The 12084-nt window shown below is 49.3% G+C and overlaps 1 protein-coding gene across 1 annotated transcript; it reads right to left on the reverse strand.

Annotated features, from left to right (window-relative positions):
* Nucleotides 1-663: 663 nt before the first annotated feature.
* Nucleotides 664-10929, reverse strand: LOC149360649 (uncharacterized). Its single transcript, XM_089572436.1, has 2 exons — nt 9348-10929; nt 664-1101 (listed from the first exon to the last, which is right to left on the reverse strand). The coding sequence occupies exons 1-2, from the start codon at nt 10697-10699 to the stop codon at nt 1062-1064; spliced, it is 1392 nt and encodes a 463-aa protein (XP_089428562.1). The 5' UTR covers nt 10700-10929; the 3' UTR covers nt 664-1061.
* Between the last annotated feature and the right edge of the window lie 1155 nt (nt 10930-12084).

Raw genomic sequence — 12084 nt, forward strand, 5'->3', positions numbered from 1 at the left:
TGAGCCATTAAATGGGCTTCTTTCAGTTCATTACAGGTGTTATGTATTCCTAACCTCATAAGCCTTTCGGCTGAGGCATTTAGTGGGAGTCCTAACGCAGCCTTATAGGCCTGCCGTGTCATGCTATCCAATTTGTCCCTTTCTGCTTTCGCAAATTTGAGATAAGGGCTGGCATAGAGTATCGTGCTTAGCGCAAAGGCCTGCACTAGTCGGCATAAATCTCTTTCCCTCACCCCTTGTCTGCGGTTAGCTATGCGGCGGATTAATCGCGCCGTCGCTTCTACCGTGCGTTTTAGCTTAGTGAGTGTCAGTATTCTTTCCATTTGTTTGTAAATACAACCCCAGTATTTTCATGGTTTGTACCTCTTTGACAGGTCGTCCATTAGCATTAATGGACATTAATTAATTCCATTAACATAGGCAGCGCGAGAGCACGGTCACCTCGGTTGTTTCATATTTCGCGCCCTTCCTTAAAACGCAGAAAAAAAAGAAAACGCAGGATTTAGGTTACTAGAAAAGACTGCACTGACTCCCCCTGGCCCCGGTCTAGAAATTAAACACGTTTGTGGCGAAATGGAATGGTAAAGAATTTGCGTACAATTAATCTTAGCTATTTTTATAATTTGGTGGAACTTAAACTAAGTTGCTCCACACAACGGCAAAGATTATTGTTGGATTCTCTGTCCGTAGCGTACTATCATTCGAGTCCTGGAACTGATTCTATGAAACAAGCTGTACAATAGAATAGTTCGGGTAAAATAAAGCACTACGCGGTTAAAATAAACAGCGTCAACTACAGCACATAGCTTTTTAGGTGAGCGTACGCATCCATAGCCATCTCAAAGCAAGGCGTACAGATTTTCGTGCCATGAAGCAATGTATTATAAAAAAATAGTGAGGGTACATTCATGCACCGAGCAGAATGCATCGGTGAGCCCTCTAGGCGAGGGTGCCCGCTGTGGTGGTGGGTGCCACCACTTCTTCCTCCTCTTCTTCGGCAAACGCATCCATCCGGCGCTGGATTATACTGGCGTGCGCCGCCACTACGATGTAGATGAGGTTCACCAGGCAGAAGAGGAACGTGGCAGCCCAGAAAGCGTTCTGCAACAGGTGCGAGTGCGCGCAATATAGATAACTGCTAGAATGGGTTCTGCTGCGTTAACTGCTTCTGAGAAATATGGAAGAAGACAACTCCTTTTCCAATTTGTTCCTGAAAGCGGCAGCTACGTATCGCTGCAAGTAGGCTTCCAGGCTATGGGACACGCGCTCCCGTGTTCCTGCTCATATATTGCTCATGACAGTCATATTGCTCATGACAGTGCATGTTCCTTAACCACAAGGCTCTGCCCAGTTGTGAATTGCACTGGTCTACTGGGACTGGCATATCATAAAGCGCAAGACGCTTTGAATCTAGCTCACAGCCACAAAATTCAGATCGACTAGCGGAAGTCTGACATGTCCTGTAAGGAAGCTCATCGGAGGTCTCATCAGTAACCGTGTTGAGTGTTTGGTCGCGACATCGAGCCGAGGAAATCATTGTGAGCAACACTTCTGGAGAATTCAGAGCAGCCGCGTCTTCCTGATAAATCGAAAATGTTACGTCTTTTGCAAGGCCTCGTGCCTAACATATTACCGGGATTTTCGAGCGCAACAGAGACACACACAAGAAAGAGGACCACACGGGCGCTTCACGTCATTATGCTAGTCTAATGATTAGCATAACGACACTAGCAATCTATTTTCGGCACTGTAGGCAACCAGACCACTGAGTCAGGTTCTGTTGTTGGTGGCTTGCCTGTCCGATTGCACTGAAAGGTGTAATTTTCGCCTTAGATTCGGATGACATGTTTACGCTTGCTTGACTTGGCGACGCGCGCGTGCAGAGACCTCCTAGTGCAGCATTCTAAGTGCAGCGCTCCACCGGACCCTTGCGAATGCCTTCGTTGTCTAGTGAACAATATTCCGCACCTATACTCTGTACCTTCCGACCATGCGAAAGCTCTTCGCTATAAATTCCATGGCGCATCGGAGCCAATTAATCGCTTTCCGAGACAATTACACTCCAGCTCTGCATGCCGTGCGACCAAGCGAGTTGAAGATATGACGAAAGTCGCAGTACCTCGCCTTAACCCGACCACGTTATTAGCCTCATGTCGTGAAAAGGTGTCCAGCGTCGGCGGTGGCGACCGTTTCAAGCCTCGCACCTCCAGTGGCTGGAGAAACCGGTCGCTCCGGCAAATTAATAATAATAATAATAATAGATTATTTTTCCTCTTTTACAATGAAAGGAGCAGCCGCAAAAAAGCTCCTTCGGAGAGCAGCTTGACGGGGTGACTGCCCCCGTACTGACGGCATTTGGCAGCGCAGGATAAATCAACTGACTGAATTTTTACATCAGTAAATCACAATTGAATGCAATTTCAGTTAAAGCACAAAGGAAATCGAAGTACATCACGTACAAAGCACTAAATGAGGGCATAGACAAACTGTTCATAAAAACATTTGACGGAATTGTTGTACGGAAACAACTGTAAAATATTTCCGACTATTGCGTGAGTGCTGATTGAGTAAAACAGGAAGCCTGTGACGAAGCATCTGCTGGCCATAGTTTGTGCGATAGCCAGTAATATGCCAACGTTCTGGATTTCGGGCGTTATGTATATTAACGTTTTGTTGAAGCGCCACTAATAATGTTTGCGTGTCGTCCTTCTTGGTGATGCCTTGTCTATACAGTAGGGAAAGCCTGTAGTTATACAAAGATGTCGTTTTAACGATTTTTAGTTGCTCAAATAATGGCCCTGTGTGCGCGGCGAGAGGAGCTTTAGAAATTAGTCGGATTGTTCTTTTTTGTACCAGTAATAACTTGGTGATATTTTCTCCAGTTGTGGCTGCCCACACTAGTGAGCAATAGTTTAAAATCGAGGAAAAGAGTGTATAGGTCGGCCACCTATAGTTTACGTGAGCTTGTGGCGTCATCACAACCTGCTTACCGGATGGTGAGTAAACTGACCATCCTGGCGACTAATCAGACGCCGTGAGAGGTTGCTCGGAAAGAGCAATCTGGGTCGCACAAGACCCCACCGGTCGTACCACATCCATCGCAGGGCAGTGGCGCATAGCTTAACCGCTGCACCACTGCGCCAGGAGGGTATATGAGGACTCCCAGGGATCTATCAAAGTAAAGTCCAGAATTACCAATTACGCGTACATGGATTAACCCATTAATGCTGTCGCGTCAAACCCTTCAGGCGGAGCACAAATGTGGCGTGCAGTTTATTATTTCCAAGTTTATTGATGGACTCATTGGTTCCATTCACCAAGCAACGATGGAAAAGCTACACATATACGTGAACGGAGCCAACGAGAAATCGGTGTGTTTCCCTCATTCCGTACAACCTGGGCCGCGTGGTGCGCACGGTTTGATGACATCTGATTTTGGCGTTTTTGGTAAAGCCTTTGAGGCCACTTTCTCCACTTTCTAAACCATTTCTTTTATTCGCTGATTCTGCATTCTTCACTGCATACATCACTGTTCTCAGCTTTTGGCTGTTAGTGAACATCGATCAAAGCTAAGGCGAGGAGCGTAGGTGCAGAATCAGACAACACATTTGAGGCGATGCAAACATCATAGCGAAAAGAGACCAACTTAAACTGAATACAATGCATCTAGGGAAAAGGAGAGTGATAGGTGTAAGAAGGCAGAATGGCTCAGGGAACGAACGCTGGTTAATTACATCGTAGTCGGAATCAAAACGAACAAATCATCGTGAGCAGGTGGGTATAAAAATTAACATGCAGAAAACCAATATAATGTTTAACAGTCTAGGAAGGCAACAGCAGTTCGCAGTTGGTAGCGAGGTGCTGGAAGTAGTAAAGGAATATGTCCACTTAGGGCAGACAGCGACCACTGATCCGGATCATGAGAGGAAAATAACTAGTAGAATAAGGATCGGGTGGAGGGCATATGACAGGTTCTCTCAGATCATGAATAGCAGTTTACTAATACCCCTCAAGAGAAACGTATACAACAGCTGTACCTTACCGGTACTCACCTAACGGTTAGAAAGGTGGAGGCTAACGAACAGGGTACAGTTTATATTAAGGACAACGCAGGGAGCTATGGATAGAAAATGATAGTTGTAACGTTAAGAGATCGGGAGCTGACAGAGTGGTTGAGGCAACAAACGCGGGTGAATGACATGCCAGTCGACATCAAGAGGAAGAAATGGGCTTGGGCAGGGCATGTAAAGCGAAGGCAATATAACCGATGGTCATTAAAAGTAACGGACTTAGGTTAGGAAGTTGGCTGGGCGGATGAGATTAAAACCTCTGCCAGTATAGGGTGGCCGCAACTGGCACAGGACAGGATTAAATGAAGAGATGTAAGCAAAGCTTCGCGTAGTCAGGCTTCTGATGATGATGACGAAAAAACATGGCCGATTTATCCACCGATGTCGCACAAAGCGGTTAATACGTAAAACCGTCGCCTAGCCGTTACAGAGGGCACAGCACCGCGTCTTCAGAGTTGCCCAACAACTCATAAGGGCCGCCTTATAATGGATGCTCGTCTATAACGAAAGCCGGTAGTGCAAGAGTCAAAATATGAGTTAGGACAATGGAACTACCATCTAAAAAACAGTGCGCCAGGAAAGGCTTTCGCCTTGCAGCACTTCAGAGAGCCAAAAGGCGCACTGAATTTTTGATACCTCTACACCGCATGCCATTGTGTCGACGAGTTAAAAAGGAAGCGAGCACGAGGAAGTTTCTCTTAGGTTTGATTACATCACGCGATGCTCGTTTAGAAAAATTTTTATTTACATATGTACACATGCCAAGGTTACTAGATACATTCACAATTACAAGAACACATGACACATGTAAGGCGAGCCAATTAAAGAGGTACCATAAACATTTCTAAGTTACTAACAGGAATGGGCGATGTAAAATAGGAATGCATATATACCGATTGTCAGAAGAGCGAAAAGGCAATAACTGGACATTGAAACATTGAAAAGGATACTTTAGCGCCAGTTTGGCCTAAAAACCAAGACAATACGACCGTTATTTACAGAGATAAATGGCCATGACCACTGTCGGAGAAACTCTTCCTCACCCAAGAAAAAGAGTTCCTCGGACAAAAAACTGATCAGCTCCCGTCGGAGACGGCCGAGAATTGGCCACACAGCGCGGCGTCGAAAGCCACTAGCGACCGCGGCGCATCGACTGCGCCATAAACTAAAAAGACCTGCAACTATTAACAGGCGAGCAAAACGGCCGCTGGGGAAGCGGCCGCGGGAGACGAAGCACGAAATGCCCTGCCCACGAAATCCCGCATGAACCGCGCGCCAAAAGACACGCGCTACAACACAGGTGACTGTAGCGTGGCGATTAGATTCCGGGAGCGGGCAATTCGGACAGGTACTGGAGCGTAACACACCCCACCGTTCTAACCGATCACAAGTAGGGAGCACTGCCCAGCCAAGTTTCCAGACAAAGTCACGTAGATGATCTGGGAGAGGTGTCGACGCTAAACGCGCCCACTGAACCCGGCGCATAGGTGAGCGGCGAGACGCCGGCACAACAGGTAACAATAGCGTGCCCATAATGTCCACCACACGGTCTGCAACGATGTTGACAGCAGGTGCTACTGCTCTAACATGCCTGTAAAAGGCTACTGATGAAGCGTAGAAAGCTGTAGGTTGCTCTGACTGGGGTCCATGATTACCAGGGGCCGCCGGATCCAAAAAGCGTAAAGAAGGGCCCAAAAAGTACCGAGCCAGGATTCGCGCCGGAGACGCGTTTCCTAGCAGGATACGCAAAATACTCTTCAACGCTAACAGCGAGGACGTGACGGACAAATTTGGAAAGGCAAACACTCCTCTCTCCCGTGGTTGTCCAAGAACAGCACGGGCCACAAGCTCGGTTCCGCCTGACCAAAAGAACGAAAAAACTGTAGTCTGCACTCGCCTTATGACACGGAGGGGTGGTTTAACAGTGTAGCAGAGGTACCAGAAGGCACCGAGCATGACGGACTGAACCAGGTAGCCGCTCTCACGCAGAGGCAAATTGAATGTCTGCGCCCTTCGCACACGAGCTGTAATGTCTTCGACGACCAAAGACCACACACCATTCCATATTCCAGCACAGTCGTAGGTCACACCTAAAATGCGCATCTGCGCGCACCACTGCAAAGGTGTTGAAGGTGTAATACGAGTCTGGGTAGACCCCACAAAAAAGTAACAACTCTTCGAGTAATTAAGAGCAGCCCCAGACAAGGAGGCGTACTCACGGAAAACATTTAAAGTTTCAAGCAGGCTGCGTTCATCAGCTAAGTACAGAGTGATGTCGTCTGCATAAGCAGTGACGCGTACCGCTTCGCTGCCTGGCAAAGCCAAACCTCTAATAAAGGAGTGGCGATTGACTGCCAAGAGGAAAGGCTCTAATGCTAACACAAACAAAAGGGAGGAGAGCGGACAACCTTGACGGACGCCGCGGCGAACATCAAATGCGGTACTTTCCCGGCCATCGAGGAACAGAGTGCTTGAAATATCTCTGTACATCTCTTTAATGAGAAGCACGAAAGAAGGGTAATCTAGCAGAACTTTTTGCTGGGCTAGTTGGTCCATTCTGACATTGGTGAAAACAGCGCGAAAGAAGAAGCCCGAAGGCGAAACGAGGAAGTGACAGGAAAGAGCGCTGACTGACAACTGAATTTATTGAGCGAAACTCGCGCAATATATAGGAAGGCAGTGCCAAAGATAATCAGATGCAGTCAACGTCACATGGAACAACATTGCTAAATTTTTATTGTTGACTACGCATGTTTCAATCGTTGAGTGTCACTGTTTCATCGTTTTATTGTTAAGGTATGTGCATGTTTTAGCCATACGTTGTTACATTCATTTAGTTTTTATTCTTTCCACAATTCCATTTCGTCATTTTTTATCGGTTTTACCCTTGTTACCTGCTATGGATGTTTTATCGGTGTTTATGGCTCTTTACACATTGTGACATTAACTGTTTAAGTCATCATGTATTTTTTTGTTACCATCCCCTTGAGATTCTGCTGACTTTTAGCCCTTTCACCCTGTTATGTTTTTATCGCTTTTATGGCTCTTTACACCATGTGACATTAACTGTGTATAGTCATTGAGTGTAGTTTTCATTTTGGTACCATCCCCTTTTGATATTCAGTTCACTGTTAGCTTTTTCACCTTGTTTTGTTTTTATCGCTTTTATGGCTCTTTGCACCATGTGACGTTGACTGCATCTGATTATCTTTGGCACTGCCTTCCTATATATTGCGCGAGTTTCGCTCAATAAATTCAGTTGTCAGTCAGCGCTCTTTCCTGTCACTTCCTCGTTTCGCCTTCGGGCTTCTTCTTTCGCGCTGTTTTCACCAATGTCACGAAAGAAGGTGGGAAGCCGAAAGCATCCAGCATCCCGTAAATGTACTCGTGCTCTAAGAAGTCGAACGCCTTTTCCTGATCAAGGGAAACAAGAAGACCCTGTGCGCGCCGTCGTAAAGTATACGCTAGGATGTCTCGCGTTACAGAAGATAAACTGTGTATTTCACGGCCTGGGATGGAGCAAACCTGGTGGCAGGAAATAAGTGACGGGAGGAGAGTTCGTAGACGACGAACGAGTAATTTTGCTAATACTTTGTAATCTGAATTTAGCAGGGTGAAAGGGCGCCAATCTGCCGGACATGTCGAAATAGGAGACTTTTAAGGAATAAGGACAATGCGGCCTCTTTTGAATGATTCAGGAAATACGTGCTCAGTAAAGCATATTTTTAATACTTCCGAGAAAATAGGGCCCACAATATCCCAAAATTCTAAATAGAACTCCACAGGAAGGCCGTCTGGACCAGGCGCTGAGCCTCGTTTCATGGAGTCCAACGCCTCCTTGATTTCATCTGTTGTTGGCACAGCCATAAGGCCGTCATGGAGTTCAGTTGAAACCTGCGGCAAGCCTGCTAAAAATGGGGCTGCGGAAACGACATTGCGATCAACTAGAATGACCGACTGAGCAATACCCCTGAAATGGCTAAAAAACGCACTGAAATTCCTGCCACCTGGTTGGGACGTAGCCCCGGCGGAAGATGTAAACGCAGGGGCACCTTGAGTGTACAACAGCTCTTGGCGGGCCAACCGAAGCACCTCAGGATGAGCAGTTGGACTGCGTCGACAACGCCATGCAGCCGCTGTCAAAGAGGAGGCACGTAAAAGACGCTGTAGGCGCTCCGAAAGCTCCTCTTTCCATGCGCACATAAGCGACGAAGGCGACGGGGTGCGTTGAGCAATACGTAGCTTCGCCGTCACCACACGCACCTCATCTGACACGCGAGCCCTAAGGGCTCGACCAGATGCGGCGCAATGGTGACGCCACTGCTCCTTCAGACGGTCCCAGTCACCAGGCACCGCCCCAACAACCGAAAAACGCAAGACCCGTGTGAGCCCCTCTTTAGTGCTGGCGTCGTGAAGTATGCGTACATCCAACCGCCATGGTCTATGGGGTGATACTGCAGGCGCCGGAACCGTGAGTGATAGAAGAAAAGGGCGGTGGTCTGATATGTGCACCGGCGAGGATGGCAGCGTCAGTACATTAGCTACACACACTGACCGCGAAAGGCTCGCCGGAACGTACGCCCTGTCTAGCCTACTCGACGATAACCCGCGACGCCAAGTCCACACAAAGACGTTGCCATAGAGGAGCTCATACGCGTCCGTGAGCATGAAATGGTTCACTAAGCGGCGCAACTCACGCGCATTCCAGCATGGCCTACCCCTACCAGGGCCTTGCACATCGGCGACCGTATCGAGCACGCAGTTGAAATCGCCCAACATCACAACATTACGCCCTCCAAGAAAATACACATCTAAATCTTTAAAGAATGCGTTTACCAAATTGGAATGCGCAGGCGCATAAATACAAAGAATTCTCAGGTGAAGTGCGTTAAACGTGCAGTCGAACGCCAACACGCGTCCAAGCGCATCATAGGTAATATGATGATCGCGCAACAGTGAGCGGTTCAAAACAAGAACGCCAACGCCGCTAGAACGCGTGCTGGCGTACGAAAAGAAGGCATCGACGCCAAACCTACGCTTGAATTTCAACACGTCACTGAGACGAAAAAAAATTGGTTTCTTGCAGGCAGACGATATCGCAACCCGAGGAACGAGCGAATGCGACCACCGTTGCCTGCTTCAAAACACTGCGGAACCCCTGCACGTTTAGAGTAATAATTTGAAGGTTAGTCATTTTGGAAATGAAAAATGAAACCTGAACAGTCGTGATGCTTAGGCAATACAAAGCGCGCCGCGAACGACGCTAAACCACCTCACTTTTTGCGGAGGGTCGGACCAGAGGAGGCACGAGGCCTCCTTGGCCGACCGGCAGAATTGTCCGAGTCCGTAGTCGACGCATGTGGATGCTTTAAGCTCGAACTTAAAGCGACCATCTCAATATCCGACGACTCTTCGCTAGAAGTGCTAGCGCTGATCCTCGATGTTGAAGAGGACGGCGACTGCACAGGGTCAGCGTCTGGAGATGATCTTGGCTCTCGTACAAGCGATGACGAAGACGACGATGGCGGCGTCGGGTCCTCCTCATGCGTGATGACAGTCTCGTCAATGACGAGGTTGACTGAAGAGGCCGAGGACGTCAAGCTGCTGTCGTCACCGTCGACCTCAGCTATATCGGCGTCCCTGCTCAAAACCGCAACGCTGGCCGCGGGCTTTAGCGCGGGCTCCGAGGGTGGCACGTTCTCAGCCTCAGATTTTTCCAGGGACACAGTAGGCTCGGCCCCTGTCTCATCAGGGACGCTCGGAGAGACTGAGGCTGACGCAGCAGGAACCTTTACTGTCTGCTCGCTTGGTGCAGCACTGGACGCATCAACAGAAGACTCCGGCTCTTCCACGCAGCGACGCTGAGACGCAGTGGAAGCACCCATAACGGCGGCGGTGTTGGATCCGCCGGTCTCCTTGATGGCTTCAACCGCTCCTTGAGCGGCCTGCGGGGGCGCAGGGCGGGCCGCAGCCTCCGAGTACGAGGGCTTGATAGCGCACGCCACAGTAGCGTGCGGATCACCACAACGACGACATGGCAGCACGCAACCCTGGCCTTGGTGCCCAAAGACCCCACAGCGGGCGCAGGAAGGAGCCGTGCACTGTGCTCTGAAGTGCGCAGTGGACCCGCAACGCCGGCAAACGCGCTGCATGCCCTTGTAGTCGCACGTCACGCGGTGGCCCGCGACCTTGATGTAGTTGGGTACGGGTGACTCTGGTTTCATTTCAATCCGCACGTAGCGGGTCCCGGTGGTGACAGTGGGACGCGATCCCATGACGCCGCGACTAATGTGCAGCACCTTGCCAAAAGGGGAGAGAGCCTTGGCAAGCGCGTCACTGGGTACACGTGCGGGCAGAAAAAGAACAGTCACCTGGGTCACTTGCGGGCTCAGGGGAACGATGGCGACGCGTTCCTTGGCGATGGTGAGGCAGGAAGCTTCAACGATTTTAGCCATGGCGGCTTCACTTTTCACAGTGACTTGGTAGTTGCGTCCACCGAAGTGCTGGACGCAGTACACTTCCTCCAATCCAACAACGGAGGCTGTCGCATCGACGACATCCTCCGGACTAGCCCCCTCAGGGACGACAACATCAAAGGCCAGAGCCTTTGTAGGTGGCTGGCTCACCATAATGAGGCGCCCGCCAGCCGAAGGACACCTTAACAAAACAGTACGTCGAAGGTCACACACCGGCCACCGACGCAAGCCGGCGGCCGGAACACACACAGAAGCGTCCACCAGCTACCGATGCAAACGTTCAAATCCGGTCCATTGCATTGCATCCGGTCCGGTGCATTGAGTGCGACAATACCGAGCGGGTTGCTTAGGCAACCTTTCGACAAGAGGGCTTTTCGCAAACAGAAACGGTGTAAATTGGTAAATCGGTTCAAATCCTATCCGGTGCATTTATCTGTCCAGCAGGTGTGACAATTCGGGCCGATTAGTCCATATATCCTGTAAAAATATCTTCGCCAACCTTTGGCCGCAGGGTGTTCGGGCTGGTGGCATACGATTTCGCTTTTTATACAGCATGAACTTATATTTTAAGTTCGACTCTAGCTCGAGGCAGGCATTCGAAATGGCGACTTGTGTTAGGTGTGTTAACACTCAAAATTCAAGGGGGCACTTTGTTGATCTAGAGTGCGGTGAGGCGGAAGCCGTAAGCGCGGCGTTGCTACTTGTCACTGATATGTGGTTGAAATGTTAAGCTTCGCCTCTAAGAGTGGAACGCGACAGCGCCTTGCAACGCTGCCACAGAACGCCATCGCCCGTTCGGCTCTACGCCTTGCTCGTGGGCAAATTGGTTTTTCAGGAAAGGAAATGTATGTCTGGCATATCTAGGTGGACACCTGAACCTCGCCGTACGAGAAGGCAGGAAGATGGGAGTGAATGAAGACACCTATTCACTAGACGCGCCTTTGTTCATTCCAAACCACCGAGCTGGCACGGCAGAATGAATGAAAAACTTTATTGTATAAGGGTTCTTTCTCGCAGCGTAGGTGGAGCCCTCAGTCCAGGGCCCCAGTGGCCTTTTCAGTCTTGCGAGCCCTGTCGATCAGCTTGAGCTGCTCTTCAGGCTTCGAGCTGGACAGCGCAGCCTCCCACTGCTCCGGTGTTGGTGTGTTGTTTATCGGCGCTGCCTGCATTTTCTGAGAGGCCCATGTAACGTGGTAAAGCGTTGGGTGTTCACCGCATAGCGGGCATTTGTTGTCATATGTGGAAGGATAGATTTTGCTGAGTAAACTGGTTAGCGTGCTTGTCTCGCACTCCGGAGACCGTGGTTCGATTCCCCAATTCGATCAATTTCCTACTCGGTTTTATTTACTTAGTCTACTAGAGAGAATAATTAGGCTAATTGGTTAATTAAGCAATTAACTGAACTCAGTCCCACTTGGAGGATATCACTATACCATCCCTTAAATTGGTTGCAGCGTTACGAGCCAAAGTACAATTGGCCCCGTTTGAAGGTCGCCCACTGTGACCTCACGACCGTTTCGAGCAATTGAAAAGCGTGA

The sequence above is a fragment of the Amblyomma mixtum genome, chromosome 2 (assembly GCF_055824585.1).
Source record: "Amblyomma mixtum isolate Tamu chromosome 2, ASM5582458v1, whole genome shotgun sequence".
NCBI classification, from domain to species: domain Eukaryota; kingdom Metazoa; phylum Arthropoda; class Arachnida; order Ixodida; family Ixodidae; genus Amblyomma; species Amblyomma mixtum.